This window comes from Cataglyphis hispanica, chromosome 2 (assembly GCF_021464435.1).
Source record: "Cataglyphis hispanica isolate Lineage 1 chromosome 2, ULB_Chis1_1.0, whole genome shotgun sequence".
Taxonomy (NCBI): Eukaryota; Metazoa; Arthropoda; class Insecta; order Hymenoptera; family Formicidae; genus Cataglyphis; species Cataglyphis hispanica.
In genome coordinates this window covers 5035294-5056782 of record NC_065955.1, presented here as the reverse complement: position 1 = coordinate 5056782, position 21489 = coordinate 5035294, and the positions used below count along the sequence as shown (strand labels likewise).

The following is a 21489-nucleotide window of genomic DNA, read 5'->3' as shown; positions in this document are numbered from 1 at the left end:
ATTCATATTGCTTTTACACATTGGCTCGATGCACATCCTGCAGAATCTAATCAAGTTATCCAAGCGAAAGGTCGAATTTGCGAAGTTTCGCGGATTTTCACACTTCATTTCGTGTATTCACATAGATATCGCGAATCGCAGTTTTGGCAATTGCAAGCTTATCTCCACGGATCGTTCGTCTTGATTCGCGTGTGCGCGACGTTTTCATGTTTAAATTACATCAGCGGTATTATTGGAAGTTTCACGTGCGGTCGACCAACAGCTGCTTTTTATCGCCGAAGGCTGACAGGGAGATCGCGGCTTCTTTATTTGCTTCGTGATAAGCGCTTTTTCGTAACATTGACATTGCGGATTGCACGCGCGAGATGTTGCTGCGCGGAATTGCATTCGCGGAGGCACGTCGTAATTCGGCGCGACGCGTTTTCAAGAGCCGCGACAAGGCTCAGGGCAATAACGGATGCGAAAGAGACATCTCGTCGGATGTCTCCCATGATGGATCCTTAATGCGACATATACACACGATGATGGCTTATCAGTCCATGGAGCAGCCACTGTCCCCCGTTTTCCCGGTCTCGTTTGTAAGTTGCGAAAAAATGTAAATTAAAAATTAGGAGGATAATGAATAAATAATAGCTACGTGAAAAATAAGATACATTTTTTTTTTTAAATAAAAAGCGTCCGTGTGTAATTATATGTATATATGTATATTGAGCTGATGTTATTGCCACCGGTTGCGTCAGCGAGGTATAGATTGCGTCACATCGCAACAAAATTTTCTAATTTTCTAAAATATGAAATACTTTATTCCACATTTTTGCATTCTCAAGATAGAGTCTGCATTAAATAATAAATGAAAAATTGCAATTGCTTTGCTCAACGCATTATAATATGAAATTTCGGTTTATGTATTGAAATAATAAACATAAATAAGCGAACCAATTTTCTACCACTCTGTGAAAACTATCATTGTCAGATGCGAGTTAAGAAAATCTCTTCGAGATTTTCGTAGAAAGAATCTGACACATCTGACAATGAGTTTAATAACGTGACATTGATCACGTTGAAATTTAGAGTACGAATACAGTGCTCGATCAATGCTCATATAATCGGTTGGCATACATTTGAGGTAGATGAAAAATACACTTGTGATTATTTTGCAAATATAATCCAGAGATCTTTAAATATTTTATTTACTATTACTTAGGGAAATTGTCGTGAATAATTTGCTTCTCAATTTTAACAATCGTTCCATCTTTCGAAAATAGGTATTGAAGTGTTTAAAATAATTTGCTATCTCTCAACGTTTGCAGACTTTTTAGTTTTCTTTTTTACCTTTCAAAATTCTCTTTTAGCTACGCCATCAGAATTATTATTCAATACTGGAATTATTGAATTTTGCACATATTTATATTTATATTTAAAGTGTTCTTTAAATATTTTCTGCTTTATTTTTACACATCATGTATGCGTGAGCAATTTTATTCGCAATCGTCTATGCTAATCTTGGAGGAAATCATCAATCGAGGGTAGAGTAGGTATAGATCGATTATCTGTCCTATGACATTTTCACGTTTCACGTTTTCCTTATGTAGAATATATAGCATTGTTTCTCGTAACCTTGCGCCACGTTGCGTTGCGAAGCTAAAGTCGTCCAAGAAGATCGGAAAGTGAAATTGACGGCGAAGCACTAACGAGCCTTGACTGACGTGTAGAAAGAAAATGTGCAAAATGCGTCTCGGGCCACTTCCGATCGCACAGCTGTATCATGTCCATTATGATGTTGAGGTTTCTTCATAAATATCTTCCGCAAATTTACGTAACGCTCGTGTTTTACTTTTATTGATCGTGCCCGCGTAAATCAAAACGAAACGCGTCGCGTAATTAAAGTCTTCTCTGACGTTCCAATTCTTGACGATAACGATATGATTCTATGCGTGTTAGTGACTATAGCTGCAGTGTAATCGTGATTAAAAATTATCACCGTATCGTTCGTCCTGATACGATATCAATGACGGATTATCAAGAAAAAAGAAATACAAGTTGCTATACAATTGACAATTATCAGGTTTATGATATCTCACTGACAGTTTCTATAAAATAAATCATCTATTTTATCTATTCTAAATATAATAAGTATTTAAATTTAATATTTTTTTAGTAAGGCTGTAACTCTTTAATTCTTAAAATTATACGTTTAAAGATGACTACACTGCGAATTTAATTTCTAAATTAAAAATCTGTATCGATCTTTCAAGCGTTTGCGTTGATATAAAATCAAAGATCTTTGTTACGGCGCGGAATACGAATATAGTAGACAATATTGTTGCTGGAACAGTCGAAATGACTGTGCTGTCTCGAGTCAGTGTCCTGAAATAAACTCGGTAGTAAACCAGAAGACGAGCAAAATGAACGCGTCCGTCAATGCGTTACCGCATTCTAAATAAACGCGATGGCTTAAATACGTGTATTTAGGGGTTCGGTAATTGCGAAACCTTCCCTTCAAAAATAATTTGCATTTATTTTAGCTACCTGCAAGAAGAAAAATGTGCTTTGTTCCGTACTCTTCGAAATCATATATCTATAATATAATTCAGCTGTGAAGTTTACTTAAGTCAATACATATTGAATCATCGAAAAGTTTATTTTCAAAGTTTAAAAAAATTATTTTATATATTTTATAGGAAAATTTCTTTAGAATCTTTTTAAAAGTAATTTACAAAAAAAAATTAATTAAAATAAAAATAATTTCTCGAGTTTTAGAAAGATTTTTCCTACGTTGATTAAAACGATCAATATTTAATTTCAGGAAAGCGAGGCGATATCGCTCGTCGCCACAGCATCCAAGCTGGCCACCGTGGAAGATGTGGGTCCAAAGCGGCCCGAAGGTCCCATCCGACCATCCGCCGCCTCCCTAAAGGTTTCACCCACGGCCAGGGCGACTCTCCAGGCATTACGGTCACCGAAGAGCAAGCTAGTCATCCCCGTTAGTACCCGCGACGTTGAAACTATCACGGGTAAGATAGAAAACATATATTTTTATGTACGTACCAGCTGTGCTGCTTGGATGATGCTGAGACAATGTTCAAGGTTCTATTAGTTTTTTTTTTCACTGGATATTTGATTATACTAGTTACACAATCAAGAATCACGATATCACGTATGCGAATATGATTATAATTTTAATCAGATTATTAAATACAAGAACGAATTTTTTCGTTTTTGAGAAGATAATTTTGTTAAAAAAAAATATATTTTAAAGAAATTTGCGCGTTGATTTAGTTATCTTTCGAGTTTCTTGGCAAACAGTATATGCACGGATTTACTACATCTGACGTTGTAAGCGTACGAGGAGAAACTGTCTTTGACGGAGCTAGTACGAGGAGTTTTATAAAGTGCTCTACGGCTTACCTGTTCCAAGCCTCATGGTGTTTCCCATTGGCCTCAGCTAAATGATGATTACTCCTGCCCGGCGGATAATACGCCACGCTCTATTCTCATCATCATGATCGTCATCATCATTATCGTTATAGTCATCATCATCATCATCATCATGAATTTTTGTCTTCGTCAGCATCATACTCGTAATCATCATCATCATCATAATCATCAATGGTGACTAGAAATGATGATTGTCGTTGCAATTATTTTTGTTATTGCAGACATCTGCAAATGCGTCTTTCATACACTTTGTATTGATTGTGATACTTGAAATGCGTTCAATAAAATTCTCGGAAGAGCTTTTAAATATTATTATATTTCGCGATTTGCGTCTAAAATATCGAGAATATTACTGCAGATTTTGAAATAGGCGACCTACAAAGGGTTAGTTTCGTAAATGTTTCTAAAATCTAAGCCAAGATGTGTCATCACTTTGTGCACTTTCGGGAAGATCTGACCGTATAATTAATTTTTTTACATTAATCGAGTCATAGTATTTTTTGATCAGTCAATATTTTCAAACTTCTAGATTACGTACAAAATTTTATGTTGATGATTTAGCTGATACATTAGTGAAAAAGTCTCTCGTACGCACAATTAAGATATTATTAGGCATATACTTAGTTTATTCTCGTCTATTATATAATGCGTTTGCATACTACGCGCGTTTTTTTTTTTTTGAGGGTTTGGTTGACATCGTATCGTTTGCCAGCAACCTTGTTGAGAGTTACTGCTACATTAGTGAAGATTTAAATTGATCGATTGTTTGTTTCATCTGAAATGTTTTTTATATTTTAAGAACTGAATAACAATTTTTTTTTCTTAATAAATTATTACCTTTGGTTTATGCATCAAAATAGAACCATTATAATAATTATTCTTGGAATATATTTTTGTATATGGTTATTTTAGAGGAAATGTAGGAGAGAAAAAAGAAACATAAATCTAAAAAAAAAAATTAAAAAATTAATTAAAGATTAATTATATGCAGGAAAATTCTATGAACTATTATTTTTACGTTTATCATTTGTTGTCATGAAGATTTAGTTTTTTAATTAGATCTGTTCTGGAAAATGACTCAATTGTGAGAATCGAAATTGGACAAGCTCCAACTAATACTGGTCGCTGCTATTTTCCTCCATCGCCACGTCCATTCGAAGGAGTTGTTCGGCAGCTCGCGACTCAAAAAGAACGTTTCCCGAGTTCGCGAATGATCGTCATCGATGATAGATCACGAGGAGTTACGTTTTGTCGCGTAATCACCAAAAATAAAAATTGCCGGACACCGGTGTCGTTCACTGTGAATTAGAGGACATAGAGCACGCGACTAATATTGTCGATTACGCCATCGATTTCGCCATAATTCTGCGCATCGATAAGGTGGACTCTCACGAACGTCTTACACAATCTAATTCTTCACAGCTGTCGGGATAAAAGAATTGACAAACGGAACCATTTACACAGATGATTCATTGTAAATGCACTTGATGGATTACTGGATCATATGTTCCTATATAACGTTAATACGAAACACAGCACTTTCTCCTATTTGCTACGTTGTGTAAAAAAAAAAAAACTGACATGAATATTGACGTGATACGTAATTCGTAAGAAAATAAGAATCGTCGATAAGAAATTTTATGAATTATTTTATAAGGGAAAGTTATATATATTTGTAAAGAAAAAGATTCTCTCTTTGTACATTTTGCGAGACATTTGTCGTTACACTCTCAATGCACACTATCAGTTATTAAGCAATTTACATATAAACATCTCGGAGGTCATTGTCTCGGAGTTAATTACGTAAGTCTCTTGGCACGTCGATTTTCAATTCGATCGGACAATTTGGGAGCTCGCGAAACTTGATCGTCAATGCCTCGATGGATCATCGCCAGTTCAGTTTTACGTAATTCATGAGTTTCGGGGATCGAATTTCCTGAATTCCGTGGACAGTAAATTCATGCTTGCATAATCCGATACGCATAAGACCTTAATGAAAACGATAGAAGGACAAGAAATTTGGCCCGCGCCGGACGTGGGATTATGTACCTAGGCGGGAAGGAGATGAAAAGGCCCAAGGGCCCGGCGAAACTCAAAGGCATTCTCGAGAAACGCGAGGCTGTGCTTAGCAAGTGGCGAGATGGTAGGATATTTGCTCGTAGTATTCTCATTCGAATTTTGCGTGCGAATTATCAATTCTTCTGTTATCAACTGGGCATAGTAAATCGTTTTACACCGTGGGCAGGTGAGAAATTAAAACGCTATTGAGAAACAAATTGAAACAAAGCCAGGATCTATTAAACAAAAATAGGCTATTCTGATTATTTTGATCAAGAGAGATTTTTTGTGAGTTAATAACTGATCGATTTGATTAGGTATAATTAATTATTATTTGTGTTAATTAATTATTAATTATGTAAATAAGTAATTTATTGCAAATTAATGTTTTTATTTAAATAATTTATTATTAATTGATAATAAAAATTATATACATAAAGTATGTACAGGGTGTTCCATAAAGATTGGATCAAAGCTTAAGGGTAAATTATTGAAATCATTTTAAGATGATTTTTTTCTCAGCAAAAATATCAAGGCATCAACAATTTCCATGTGATAAGCGATTAAAAAGGGAGGGCTTTTTACAAACTAAACTTTATAAAATAGAATGTAGTTAAAAGATTCTTTAGTTAATTTTAAATAAAGTTTATTTTTTTAATAGAGATCGAGAGAGAGAGAGAGAGAGAGAATTTTAATTTAAGGCTTAGGTACAAAGATATTTAATGGAAAAAATTGGAAACTTACAAAAATAATGACCTGTCTTAACATTTTTGCTGAGAAAAAATTATCTTGAAATTATCTCAAGAATTTAACCTTTAATAAACATTAATCCGATCTTTACAAGACACTCTGTATAATGCAATATATTTACATAATATATATTTATATAACGCTTATTTATGTTCCGCATATGAATTATATTATTTTTAGATTTGCTAATAATATGAATTTTGTGAAAATATACATATATGAATATATGACATATAATTATATACATAAAATTTTGATGTAAATATATATATTTTTTTATCAATATTTCACCTTACCATTGCGATCTGCAGTTGGTAACGACATTAAATATCTATTATCTTCTGCAGTGTACATGTCGGTGAATTATCTTCTTACGTATGATCGCCGATATGTGGCAGCACATACTCTGTGTTCAAACTATTTTCATCACGTGACCAATGTTCTTGCTACGTAATAAGAAAGTCGGATTTAATCTCGTAATCAGGGATCCTAAATTAATAAATATTTGTTTCTAGTCACAAAATATAGAAGAGAGTTATGGAATAACAGGTACAAAATTTATTTTTTAAATGTCTACGCTTTATATATATATATATATATATATATATATTTTTTTTTTTTTTTTGTAAAGCATGGTTGACTGTAAAACATTGGTGTAAAATAAATTATTTGAGAGTATTAAACAAATAATTTGCGGGACAGTATTATGTATAATAAAATATTATCGCATAATTGATACTAAATAAATCTCGAATAAGACTATTTTTGCACAAACGTTATAATTTGTTCGAGAAAGATGTCGATGTGCGAATATAAAACATTTTGTGCAATCTTAATTAATCATATATTAGAATACTTTATCTATTCGCTTCTTCCGTTAGCTGAATCTGGCGCGCGAGAAGAGAATTATTTTACTTGCGCATTTTTAAAGACCATTATATCCTTGTTCGACATATTCTCGATGTGCATGTAACTCCCCTATATGAATCTGCTAGATATACAAGTCCTACATGCGCGATCCAGTTTCTATAATTCAATTCCAACGAGGGTGTTGAAAACCGGCTGCGCAAACTCAACTGCTTTTCATTAATGTAATCTGGGAAATTTTTGTTGAAAAGAACGCGTGGCTCGCGTTCGACTTCGCCGAACAATTGCGGGGCGACTGGCTAATCTGAAGCGTCATCTCGATTATGTGTTAAACCGCGATAATTCTATGCAGCTCGATGCTCCTCCGTCACGGGTCATCTCTGTCTCACGAGAGACGAGTGTATCGAAAGTACAAAGTTCAGGCAAAATGATGAGGCCTACGTCGCTTCTCGATCCAGTCAGTATCAGCAGTTGCGAGCAATTGTGCTGGCCTTGCATAGATTATGCCGTGTTTTTCCTGAGAAAAAGAAGGCAATTTTCCCTCAGTCGCCATGATACGTTTACCGCTGCGTGATTGCCAAGACGACCTCTCGAATCGCGTATAATGTCAGGTTAGTAGTATTAATTCTATTGCCGAGAACATTCATCTGTTCCAAGCCAATGTAAATCCAAAAGCGATTTCGCGATATTATTTATATTGCGCAATATTTTTGTATAATTGATCTAATTGCATCGATGAATTCTAATTATAATTGCAACATATATCGTTTCTTAACAAAGAAATTAGACACATTAATTAAAATTTCTAAAATAATTAATTTTTATTGAATTAAATTTGAGATACATGAATATTAAATTAATTGTAAGATCTTTAATTGACATTTTATTTTCTTGGAATTTGTTTGCCGCGTTATATAGGGTCAAAAAAAAAAATTAAAGAGTTTTGCGACATGACAACACATTCCATTAAGAATTTTCGATTATTATTAAAAAAGACACTCTGTTTAAAATCTTTGGAGAATCTGTTATTAGAGTTCGCTGCATATATTTCAATGCATCAGCTTCGAAGTGCATCTACATGTGAGCATCGCGCGTTTATATTCCTTCTCTGTTGAAGGGTTCCTCTCGTTTGCGGTTAGCCGCGAATCCCTCCTCTTTCTGCTGTACCGTAAGGAACTTTTTGTCACCCAGGTCACGCACACTTATCTTACATCGCAGATCGCGGGTAGAAGATTTTAGCGCACGGTGCGACGCGCGCTATACGTTGAAATAACTTTACAAAATACAATATAAAGGAAATATAATTATATACAACAACGATATATGTATCTTGTGTATCATGTGCGTGCATTTAAAATAATAATAGAAAAAGCGCAATTAGGCAAGTATAAAATTCACACTTACGCTCACGTTGTATGAAATTGACGAAATTTCTCGTACTCTTCTCTGTTATATCATTTTCGTAAAAACGAAACGTTCATCGAATGTTTTATCACGAAAATTCGTTTTTTCTTGTTATTTATTGCGCTTCTTCTTATGTGTATGACATAAACTATTACGCCAACGCTATTATTAAATCACACTGCCATCATCCTGACTCGAGCACAACATGAGTGACGGTGGAGAGTGATATCGCGATTTCTCGCGTTCTGGTCGCGCAGTGAACTTAACACGACGAAAAGACACGTACGCGTTTCATCGCATCGTAATTTTAGCATGCACGTTACGGATCGCGAGATGACGTCATATAAGCGTTCACGATGTATATATAATTATGTACGCTCGAGTATACGCGCGATTTAAAGCGGAACGGCAATTTGCAGCGCGCGCGTAATTGACGCCTCCTTAGTAACGCCATGGTGGATGCTGCTTGATTGTTACAGATGTATGCAGCGGAGAAGAACTACCAGAAGTCGAGATAATCAGTCTACTGGAGGAACAAATACCGAGATATCGTCTTCGAGCTGACACCTTAACGCAATTTCAAGGTGAGCTGTCTGTTTCTTCTTTTCTCTCATCTTGAAACGTCAGCTGTTATGTCAAATGCATTTCACGCATTCGCGTTTAGCGTGAGCAAAAAAAAAAAATAGATTGCTTTTAATTAGTTAATATAAATATTTATTATAAAGAGATCTGTTTTATTGGGAAATAAATTTTCCCGGCATTTTATTTGAAAATATATATTTCCATCATGATTTACACATTTTTTAAATATTGTCACATTGAATTCATATCACGTAATTTATCCATGGCAGTAAAAGATAACTACAATAAATATCGATAAATTTATCAAATAAATTTGACAAGTTATATCAACATCTCGTGTTGATTAAATTAATGAGGAAAATGTATGTTTATCGTTTTGTATAAATGTTATTCTCGCAAAGAGAGAAATATCTCTTGACATAATTTTATCGATTGTTTCTAATATAATGACACATCTGACTATGAAAAGATAGACAATATTGAAAATTTAAATGAAGAAAACCTTTATGTGTTAAAGAGGGTGCAGTTCGTACTCCAGATCGAATGTCGTTCAACTTAATTAAACAAGGATGCCTGTTACGGTGACTATACTCGTAGGACAAAAGTTTCACAACGTCAACGTCTGTGCGAAACTCCGGGGTTTCATATACTGAAAATAAGGGTTTCATCAAGCACGTTAACTTTGTACTACTAACGGTTACATATACACTTTATTTGTCGATTTAATCATCACGAGACGTTGATATAACTTGCCGAATTAATTTCATAAATTCATCGATCAGCTGATCATTATCGATACATTTATTGCAGTTATTCTTTTATTGTCATGAATAAATTATTTCACGTGATATGAATTCAATGCGAGAATTGCAAAATACTTCCAAAAATTAAAAAAAATTTCATGTCTAAAAATATGTTGGAATTAAGATAAGCATAGAGAAATAAAAAGGAAGTATAGAAAAAACTTTGTTCGCCTATATATTCTAAAGGAAGTGAAAAAAATACATAAAATATATAACATAAAGAACATCATTATTTACGCATCGTTTTCCATGAACGCATTAGACGAACAATAACACATGCCGATTGATTAACTATTAATTTGATCATAGTGGCCTGTATCGTGTGTTCCGTCAATAAAACGAAGCTGTAAAAGGTGTGCCTCCCCTCCAGGGCCGCGCCTAATGTACGCGTGTATTTACTAATTAGCTACAGCACATTTAGCTCGCCTCGCGCACGAATTATAACACGCGAGCAATGTGCGTTTTTTTGTTATTTGTCTTCGTAGAACGGATATGATCATTGCATTAATTAGCAAGATAATGTATTGCCCTCGTGTATACTTGGTGTTCTATCATAATATGCAGACCGAGGCGTTTAACACATTTTTGCAATCTTCGCAGCGAATGAGCAAACTAGATTGTTGCGCGCGAAGTCCGAGGATGTTGATTCTCTATAGAATTTAGATTGCACTGATTGCGATAAGATGTTAAAAGAGACGTGTTGCACGTTATTTATAGGATACGAGAACGCTGATTGGTTTATCCCGTCACCCGCCCTCAGATCGGAGGACGTCGATTTGAAATTATCGCCGGATCAGATCCGGGAGACTCTTAACTACTTCAGTAAGTGGAATTTTCAATTTATTTATCGATGTTTGTGCGGAGTTTTTTTCTATAGACACTGTAAATGTAGAAAACATAATATGTAAATCGAACAAATAATTTGAGGGAAGCAGAGAGGCCGGAAATACAATTCGACTATTTTATCGTGTACGAATCAATTTTTTGTACGCTTTAATATAAAAGCGTACGAGTTTATATGCATTTTCGGTGCATAAATGTAATTTCTTTTTTTATTACCAAAGTAATATTTCGAGATTCATAATTGCGTTATTCGTAATTTGATGCGCTAACGTAATTACAATCTAATTACACTGTATTATCATAGCAATTAAAATAGCATATAAATTGAATAAATACCGTAACAGAAAAAATGGAAATGAAGGAAGTAAGAGATCCATCAATTGTATACAGAGATCGCAATGTTAATGCAGCAAGTCGTTTAATCGAAAATATTGTCAAGCCGCGTAGCGCGATGGCAGTCGCTGTTTGCTCGCGCGAGTGCAATTTCACGATGCGTGGAAAATGCACAGAAACGCTTAGAAATAAATACATCCTGCTAAGCGAGATGGAAAAGTAGAGGATTATCATCGAGTATGCGTGTATGTCGAGGTGTTGAAATCGCGCGACGCTATTATTATAATTAAACGGAGCTGACAGATCGCGCGCGAGTGATTTCGCAGGTTCTCTTTCGTAAAACGTGGGAAAGAAAAAGAACAGTTTGACACGATTTTCCCGCACGAGCGAAAAACGATTCCGCTACGCGATGCGGGTGCAAGTGTCGCGACGAGATACTCTCGCGTGTCACTGATTATTGTATCTATTCTTGAAGCATACACACAAAAGTAATGCCACGATTTTATTTTCATTTACATGCTCCAGATACCACGTAGAGAGAATAACATCTAATTACCGAACGATCGCATTGTTCGCTTTGAAATGACGTTTAATAGGGAAAATTTGATTTGTGCGTGGTTCATTTTCTCCGCGAGGAGAATTGTTGGAAGAATCGTGGAAAAGGGGTTCTCGGAATATTTATCATTTATATATTTTATTTTTGTACATATAATACATATGTATTCTATTTAAATACCAAGGCTTTAAATGTAGAAAAATTGATGTGCTTCGATTCAGAATTTTATTCATAATATTACACGAAATATGCACAAACAGATCTATTTTTTAAATGTTTAATTTTGCTCAAAACTGATATTCTCCTTGGCAGTTTAAGGGAGATAAATCATTGCGATCTTTCGGTTCTTTTACGGAACTCTTCGTTCCGCGGAAGGAGTCAATATTTATGCACAGCCAGGTCAGACATTCTTATGACTATCGACGAATACAGGAGAGAACGGTATCTAAGATGTACCAGTCTATTTAGTAATTGGTACGCGAAAGTATCTCCCTTTCTCCCTATCTCTCTCATTCATCATTAAGCCTTTCATCTGTCTCATTTCTTCTCATACATACGTCTATTTATTAAATTTTTATATAAAGAAATATATTTTTCTATAATTAAAATTATAAAATCATGAAAAAACTCAGGATTAATAATGCGTGCAAAAATACATACAATAAAAAAAAATATGATATTACAAGATTTGTATAAATTATATTAGTTTTCTTGTGTAATTTTAATTATAATAGAATTTCTAAAATTATAATATAATTTCTGTATTTGTTTCATAAAGATAATCAGGATTATATATTTTATTGTATACAATGTGTATACATATTGATTTATATAAAATATATACGCATTTAATGATGCGGTCTATTTTAAAATAAGTAGTATCCGGAAGCAATAAAAATAGAGAAAATGAGAGAAAACGCAATAAAAATAGAGACACGCCCGATATCGATTAGATTCATTTTATAGTCAGAAGAAAGTATGTAGATTAATCGCTTTCTTTAGCAAATGATATACATCGTATTCTCTTTCGTTAATTATCTATTCAATTGATTTTAGATCTCGTAATAACAAGAAAAAAAGAGGGACACAATACTTCAACTTATTTGTGCAGATATTTCAATAATCGTAGAGGATATAATCAATACTTAATGCAACTAAACAACAACAAAATATTTATATATTTTTAAATATATCAATCTCTCTTTTTCTCTCTCTCATAAAGTTATCTGCAAAAATAATATTCCCTTCGTTCATTCACGCTTTATCATTGCGGAACGAGTTTATTCGTGCGTCTCTCTGTCGAATGATGATTAAAACTTCTCGTTTCGCCTCTCTCTTACTCTCCCACATAAGATTTAATTATATTATTATCGGAGGCCACCCCATTTACACAACTAATCATCGTTTTCCGTGTTATTACCGAAGATAATAATGAGAATCCTCTCACAGTCGCGGGGTGGAAGTACGTGCGTGATTTCATTGTTAGCGCGACCCACGTGTCGCATTCTCTTTTTCTTAATATATTTTGCATATACATCGCCTTTTCCTCGAGCACAGTGCAAAATGGTGAAATTTCCACCAGACGGAAGGAGAATGATACGACAGTTTCTTTTCTATTTCTTTTTTTTTTCGGTTCCCACGACGACTCCTTCATTCTTGTTTTCTGACATCGCGCGTGATTTCTCCATTCAACCTTTCGTCGCATCCGATGTAGAAAGTTGTTTGCAGATTTGTCGTTTAATTGTACTATTTAGTATCAATTATTATTCCTCCTTCTCTTCTCCGTTTGTTTCTTTGATCGATTCAAGACGCCACTTTTCTCATCGATTGAAGTAACAGGGAAGTCAAGCATACTTTTAAATATTGCGACGTATTAAAAATAGAAAATATATTAATACGTTTATTACGTAATTAATGATTTTATTTGATTACCTGTCATTTAAGCATTAAATCGCAAAGATATTCTGCGATTTTTGTACAGCATTTTTTTACCAGTAATAAGATAAAATTAGTCTCGAGAGTTCTTTAATGATAGGAATAATGGATTTTTCCTGTATTGCATGAGACATGTTATTTATATTAGAGAGTACATATATATATATATATATATATATATATATATATATATATATCCAAGATGTACAATGTGTTTAATGTAATTGCCTTCGATTATTCTTCTGCTTCGACATTTTTTCTCTAATATTTCACTAAGAAGATTAATGTGCTTTATTTATAGATTTTTATAGACATAGTTGATCATATTTCTATGTATTCATTAACTATTATAAAATCATTAACTGCGTATGTGTAAAGATATTCCGGAAGATTTAATTCAAAAATACTGCTGGCTATTTGTACAAATATCGTTACATGATAAGACCTATTTCTTTAAAAATTTCTCGTAAAATATTTAGATGAGAAATAAAATTAAAAAAAATAAAATATAAAGTATTAGCTTTTATTAGATAATATATTATTTTTTTAATAAAATATATTATTTATTAATAAAATATATTATTTATTAATAAATATATTAATTAATGAATATATTAATAAATAAAGATATATCTCTCTTGTTAGTGAGTGAGAACTACGAATGCTATTTTGCACTTTAAGAATTCCAACTACCCGTTAGATCCAAGCAAAGAGCAATGCTTTCTCAAGGAATATCTTCCAAGCGCGCTCACGGTATCCTGAAATATCATCTCCTGAAAATGTCGGATGCCCCACCTGCGCTTAATAATCACGTTTATCATCAATCAGCGAACAATTCGACAACAATTCGCATTCCTTTTACCAGTCACGATTATCTTGCACGAAAGGATTAGCGTCTATCTCACAAAGAATCAATTTTGATTTTTTGTCAAACATTTCACACAAAATAATTTCGCATTTAACAACAATTATGTAACATGTGACATTATATTAGGCTACTGAAGAAAAAAAAATTAATCAGAATATATAATACTTTAATATGATGGATGAGGAATTCTTCGAGAGAGAGAGAGAGAATCGTGACCACCTGAAATTGTTTATAATTAAGAATGATGAGTGAGAATATATTTCAAAGTGATCCCCCACCCCCCACCCCACTGCAATATACAATATAAAGCCTTCTATAAACCTAATTCTAATTCTCCCCATGTGACATACATATCGCCGTTCTCCCGTACCGCATTGCGTACATATTTACGCTCTTTTTTTTTGTATATTCAATTTTATGCTTATATCCCAGTTCTTTTAACGATAATTATGAATATTAAATTTTGTAGATTTTACACGTTTTCGATTCTTCGAAAGTTCAAACAAGCGTCGATGTTACATGAATTGAAATATCCTGGATTCTAGAAAATTATTATTCTCATATTTAGCTTCACACGCGATCGATTGATATCGCGCGCAATATACATGTTTCGAAAATAACATCCGTAATCTTATCACCGCCAGTTCGTTCGAGGGTGGTCGCGATCAACTCGGGATCAACGAGCGCATCCTCGTTTAATGAAGCTTTCCTCGCTCGTGCTATCCACCTCGCACGTTCAACGCACTCGACGGACAGACAGGCAGGAACGAGCTCGGCCAATCACGTGGCGCGACACTTCAAAACGAACGCTCGCCGGCCGCTTCGCGACCGCGTGCAGCTCAGTCACGCTCGTGCAGCCGCGACGTTTGCCTCGTCGCGCGCTCGTGCCGCCGACTCTGTCACGCCCGATCTCGTTGCGAGGTTAAGTGCGCGACGACGATCGCGAGCCACGTTTTCGTCCAGGGTGCGCGAACAGAGACGTTTGACGCAGCGAAGAGAGCATTCGTCGGTCCACGGTATGTCGAGCATGCGCGACAGGAATCGTTCTCCGGTAGTTACCGCCCGTATCCGGATTCTGCAACATCTCTCCCCGCTCGTGCGCGAGACGGAGCGACGAGATTCCCTCCCGCGAGATGCGTCGCGACTCGACCGCGTTATCGCGTTATCGTCGACGCTCGAGCATCGTTGACCTCGCGAGCATTCTTCCAACGCGGATGCTGGATTATTACCGAAAATCTCGAAGCTTAACTCGATCGCGACAATCCGGTGTGGTGCCTAGGTTAGGTCGCTCCGGGAATAGGAAATTGGCCACGAACGGATCGAATCCGCTTTTTTTCATCACCGTACGTACATGTACATATACGTGCCTCGCAGATGAATTATCACTTCGATCGAGACACTAGCGTCACGTGCTCGTGATGTTCGAGAAAACGAAATGTGAAAAAATGTCAGGAGATGGTGACGAAGAATTGGATTAATATTTACGAGCAGGAAAAGCATCGAAGAAATATCGCCGAGAGCAACGATTGGCAACGTCCTACATATTTCTTTTTCATTAGATTTTATTAATTATGACCACGAAAGAGTCAACTTTTCAATAAAGTTATTGTTTAAATTATCGTTATACCACATTTTTTATAATCATTTTATATTTCATAGAAAGTACGTTTTTTAGAATTTTATAGAAATTATTTTTATTTTTTTATAATTATTTGAAGTAAATTTTTATTTTTATTAAATTATTTTCAGTTTTTATTTTTTTCGAAAAAAATCGATTATTCTCATGCGAAATTTAATACAAGTTTATTTCCGCATGTGCTTTATGATTCATAAAAATCGAGTCTGGTGAGAGGGAGGGGATAATTGCAGGGAATAATGACCTTCGTTCTCAAAATACGAAAGGATCAGACGATCTTTCACCCGGACCGCGATGCAGTTTCCCATGAAGTAATTCTATTTTCGTCCCGTCATTCTCGGGTGGCGTCATGAAAGTGCGGCCTTGAAAGTCTCACAGGGGACGACCTAACTTTATCTACCGACCCTACTTTATCTTGGATAATTTGTCCCCTTGAGAATGTTGCCTTAGATTCGTGCAAGAACTCGGAGATGCATTTTCCGATTTTTTTTTTCCTTTTCCAAACGACACGGTTATTGGTAGAACGCGATTGATCTCGCTCGCTAGATTTCAGATAGCATTCCGCTCGCATCAGCGATCATGGCGAAAAGTTAAGCATTGTTACGCAAAGAGTTCGCTGCTCCTGCCGGTCGTAATGCGTAATTAAGGTTGCCCACGTCAATATCGTTTACATCCGGTGTCGTAAATTGATACCGATCGGTCGATATTCCGAGATGAAGTTCCTCCTCCGATTCTAATTGATTTTTAGCATTTGTGATTGTTTCGATACGGATTGATTCGATTATCCATCCTCATTGTTTACTTTTCATTAAGAATTTATTTGACACATAAAGATCGATATTGCCAAATATTTTTATATTCTCCTTTTCCATATGTATCTCTTTTAGATTTTAATTCGAAATACACACTATAGTTTTGAAAATTGCGAGTAGCATTTAAATTTGAAATGATCTCATTATTGGAGAATAAATGTAAGAGCAATCGGAAAAAATAAATAATAAACAATAAAAGAAAAAATAAATATCAATCGAACAGTTTTTTTTTTTTTTTCGATATACGTGTTTTTATTTCGATTACATATTAAATCGAAGTTGAAGTAACGCGCTAGTTGACTGCACAACAATATCGACAGCCGAAGTAGTTGTGTATATTTACATTCCCATTAGCATTGCTATCACGTGTAAGCGGAGAAGACGTTATGAGTTAACGACGCGTAATAAAAAAAAAAAATCTATATAATTTTTTATATAGTATTTCGAAATATGAATTTGTATACATATAAATATTCATTATAATCTCTTTTGCATTTATTTCGTAGCAATTATTTCTCAAATATACTATTAGAGAAAGTAGAGAAATATAATTAGCTTTAATTGTACACAATCTGATTATATACGGTACTTGGACACACAACGTCTTATCAGGAAGTTTTTCCCGATATATCGCTGTTTAATTCCTGTTTAATACGTGTCGATTACACATGAGCTTAATCACGATAAAATGTTTTCGTCGCGCGATATTTCATTCTTATCTTTCGCATTGTTTATTCTCTAATTTACTTTCAAATACGCAAGAGTGCTATCATCGACAATTCCATCGATTCCATCGTTTACGATTTGTGATCTCTACCTTGATATAGGTTTTTTTTTTACGCACATAATACGATACGTGGCGCGATAACAATTGAAATAATACCAGTTGTATTTTTTTTTTATCTCCGTGTAAGAATTTCCTATAGACGTATTTGAAATTCTCTTTTCCTCGTTCCTCTACTTTAATCTTTATATAAATACTCGTTCGGTCTATACCATTTGACACAATTCGTAGAATGTTGGACTACGTGGTTTAAAATTATTTTTAGAATTGTGTGCACGAGGATTTATATTCTACTACGCGTGAAATAAATTTTCTCCGTGCATGTAAATATGATATACAAGTTCTATTCATTTATAAATTCAGAGTAACCCTCTTTTCGCATAAAATTATTCTTCTCTTGCAATTATTGCGCAATGTGATGTGAGGATAATGATTAACGTTAATAGCGTATATCATGTGCGATCATAATGGGGTAAAATTTATCCGACACGTTTAGTCTAACGGTGATAACGTTTTTTTTTTGCGTTTTTTTTACTTTTTTATTAAAGAGGCGCGCATGTTGAGTTTGTAGCGGGTGTAATTTTTATCGGACATCTGCCTTGAAGAAAGCGGATTTTTCCGTCGCCTTCCCTTCGTACTTTTTCTGGTTCACGCTGTCCCTAAATACATACGTGCATGCATCGGCAGTTACGAAAGACGAATCCGTCACGAAAAACTGACTCGCCCGCCTTCGAGCGGCGAAAGCGTTCTTCGCCGACACGATTTCGTCGATTTAGGGCGATCGATTTCCTGGGCTGAAATTATCGCAAAAGGGGATCGCTCGATACTGTTCGTTACATACCGTATATACGCGGTTAAATATACGTATAAGTATTACTTGTTACTCTTTGAGATTATACTTTTCGAGTCCATCCGCTCATCATTAATGCCCGGAACTTCTTATTGTACTTTCACGAATATCAAATATTAATGAGATCTTTTCAATCGCGAATCACTTTGATTATTGTGCAATTGGGGCACTTTCAAAAAAGAAGAAATAATATATATAATTATCAAAATTATTTAAGATAATATTTACATGAATTCTCTATAAAGCTGAAAATGAGAGAGTTTAGATCTCTAATAAATTCCTTTTAATAGAGAGAGAGAGAGAGAGAGAAATTTTCTAAAATATTTTATTTGATATGAGTTGCGTGCACGTTCTTATATCTAGAATTAAATATAATATATTAGAACAATCGATTATCAAAAAGATTTTTATTTTAGAATCTGGACTGCGTCAGGTTCATTTGACTTCCGGCGTCTGCGGACCTTGATACATTTCGTATGAATGCCAATCGATGACTCACGATATCTCTGGCTATTTCGATGCTCCGTTTTGATAAACTTGCGTTCTTTGTTTCTTTCTATCTTCATCACGATATCGAGAAAACTTCTTTTTAATCAATATTTATCTCGATGGACTGCAGTAACAGTTATGGTTGCAGTAACGCTATAGACTATACATTCGCATGTACAGCGTAACACAAACGATATTTAATATAAATTCGATTTTGTTATAAAATTTTAGTTATATAATTATTGTTTTATGAATATTCTTAATGCAGGAATGCATAAATTCTGCCCAATCTTTCATCAAAAAATCAAAATAGTGATTCATTCCTTCGCAGCCAATTTCCAAGCGATTCGTGCTTACGTATCGTAAATGACGATTAGTTGCGCGTATTGTTTATCAAGCCTTGAAGAATTTTTAATCCACTAAAATTAGTTGTTTTCAAGTCAAGCATTTTTCGTCTTATCGTATTACGAGTCACGTATTCCAAGCACTAAATATGTGAGATTAAATTTTGCGGAAAAATATTTTATTATAAAAAATATTTTACGATAAAAAAAGAACTTTATAAAACGATATATATTTTTTTCTTTTTAGTAAATGTATCGCAATTTTGTAAATTTTTTTTAGTAGTGTAATTATCGCGAAACTTATAATCCTTGATTGAATCTCTGAATCTTTTCTTAGTCTCCAGAATGATTGACACTCTGATAATAGATCATTGCATCATTTCCTGATTCGCGATCGAGTTAAGCAACTATCGTACATATCAATGATAAAAGTGTAAAAAGTGCAACGATATGAACCAGTTTAATGAGAAAAATGTAATCTATGACGTACATGTGCAGGTCTATATGTGTATAGACTCCAAAGACCGGATAAATTTATATGTGTTGCCGCAAGATTAATATTGATTTCCTGCATTCCCTATAAAAGACTAATATACATTCATGAAAATACAATCGAACAACAAGCGCAAAAGACAAATAAAATTTATCATCGGATGAGAAGAGACCGCATGTCAAATTATCAACTATTCGATAATTTTGTGGAAAATTAAGACAAAAGTGATAACGCGAAATATATATATATATTTTTTTTTTAAATTAGGATAATGACTTATATAAGGAATTGTGTTAGCGATAAATATCCGCGTCTTTTGAGTTCTATTTGACTGATAAATTGCGACACCGTCAAGATAATAATTGGGCACACAAGATAGCGAAGAAAAAATTTCCAATAAAGCATTTTGTACAAAGCTTGCTATTCGAAGGAGCTTTCAGTCTCCCGAAATCTTGATCGTTCATGGACAGAGTCATGTCAAGGTCATGAACAGCTCGACTCCCTTTCGTACGAACAGCGACGCATCTCCGAGCCCTCTGCATTCGCCTTCCTGTCAGCGTGATGAGGCTACCCCGTCGACCTCGAGAGGGAGAAGTATCGGTTCCATTATCACTCTCGGCGAATCAACCTTCGATAGTCTCGCATTGGATGTTTCCTACGCCGGTCTGGACGTATCCGGAAACGATTTTGTTGACTCTGGCAGTAAGCGAACGAGACTAAAAGATACATCGCGAGAGAATGCGTCGGATTCGCCGCAATTTTGGGAAGATATTGGGGTGGTTGACTATCTCGATAGGAAACTGGGCCCTCCCGACGAGAGCACACCGGAAGAACGTGTTGAGACGCTAAGGGAGATCCTCACCGAGAGGACAGACATTCACGAGGGTGACGGCAATCTCTCGGATTTCCTCTTTCACGTCGCGCGGACTAAACACGGCAAGATCTACATAAGAGTTATCCGGACTCTGCTGTTGAACAGAGGTAAATACAGGTTTAAAATTGCGCCAAATCTTCAACAATTGCGTTCTTAGATATACGACGTATCTCCTTTTATCAAAGGATTACAGCATATTTGAATTTGTCTGTATTTATTTAACGAATATTTAGTAACTGTCTGATTATATTAAATCATTTTGTATCTCGTTATTTATTGAAAGTATAGCATCTAAAGAAAAGATATTAGATACCAATATGATTTTTTATTCCGATTTTTTATTGTTGCGGTTGACATTTTCAAATTAAAAGCAACATCGAATTTAATTAATGAAATATAATTATCCAATTACATTTTAATATAAAAAGATTAAATAATCAATAATACAAACAATATAATAAAAATATAAATCTAATGAACAATCTTTATTTTAAAAATGATTTTCTAATATCAAATAAATTACTATTATATAAAAAAATAAATTATCATTTTCTCTTGTTAAAAATTGATAAAAATCTTAAAGAGAAAGTTTCTTCGAGACACACTTGTACATACATGAAGTAACGCATATGAATTATTACGACATTCATCGAAATCGGCGTTTTTTTGTTATTTCTTTCATTTCTCGATCGTAATTCTGTTGTTTTCCTATACATCGATTCAATATATGCCGCATAGTTTCCGTGATCTCGCGGTGTATGTTAGTGACG

The 21489-nt window shown here is 34.6% G+C and overlaps 1 protein-coding gene and 1 long non-coding RNA gene across 8 annotated transcripts in view; one reads left to right on the top strand and one right to left on the bottom strand.

The window, feature by feature from the left end:
* The first annotated feature begins 44 nt into the window (after window positions 1-44).
* The window catches only part of LOC126858118 (trafficking kinesin-binding protein milt), a 42478-nt gene continuing 21033 nt past the window's right edge, over window positions 45-21489 (top strand). Inside the window, exons 1-4 of one of the 5 annotated variants that reach the window (XM_050608171.1) lie at window positions 45-578; window positions 2807-3014; window positions 8997-9101; window positions 10620-10724. In XM_050608171.1, coding sequence (XP_050464128.1) covers window positions 366-578; window positions 2807-3014; window positions 8997-9101; window positions 10620-10724 — 631 coding nt within the window. In that variant the 5' untranslated portion in view covers window positions 45-365. Of the gene's footprint in view, window positions 579-2806; window positions 3015-4841; window positions 5582-7534; window positions 7725-8230; window positions 8339-8996; window positions 9102-10619; window positions 10725-19671; window positions 20827-21489 lie in introns of those variants that run through there. The other 4 variants (XM_050608189.1, XM_050608197.1, XM_050608206.1 and 1 more) reach the window with 4 other exon arrangements.
* On the bottom strand, window positions 2857-4813 carry LOC126858266 (uncharacterized). Of its 3 annotated transcripts, none has more exons than XR_007688634.1 (5): window positions 4457-4813; window positions 4276-4383; window positions 3977-4213; window positions 3409-3663; window positions 2857-3005 (listed from the first exon to the last, which is right to left on the bottom strand). It is a non-coding gene; the product is annotated as an uncharacterized LOC126858266 (long non-coding RNA). The 3 variants fall into 3 exon arrangements; XR_007688635.1 differs by having other exon boundaries at window positions 3409-3616; XR_007688636.1 differs by having other exon boundaries at window positions 3409-3616; window positions 4034-4213.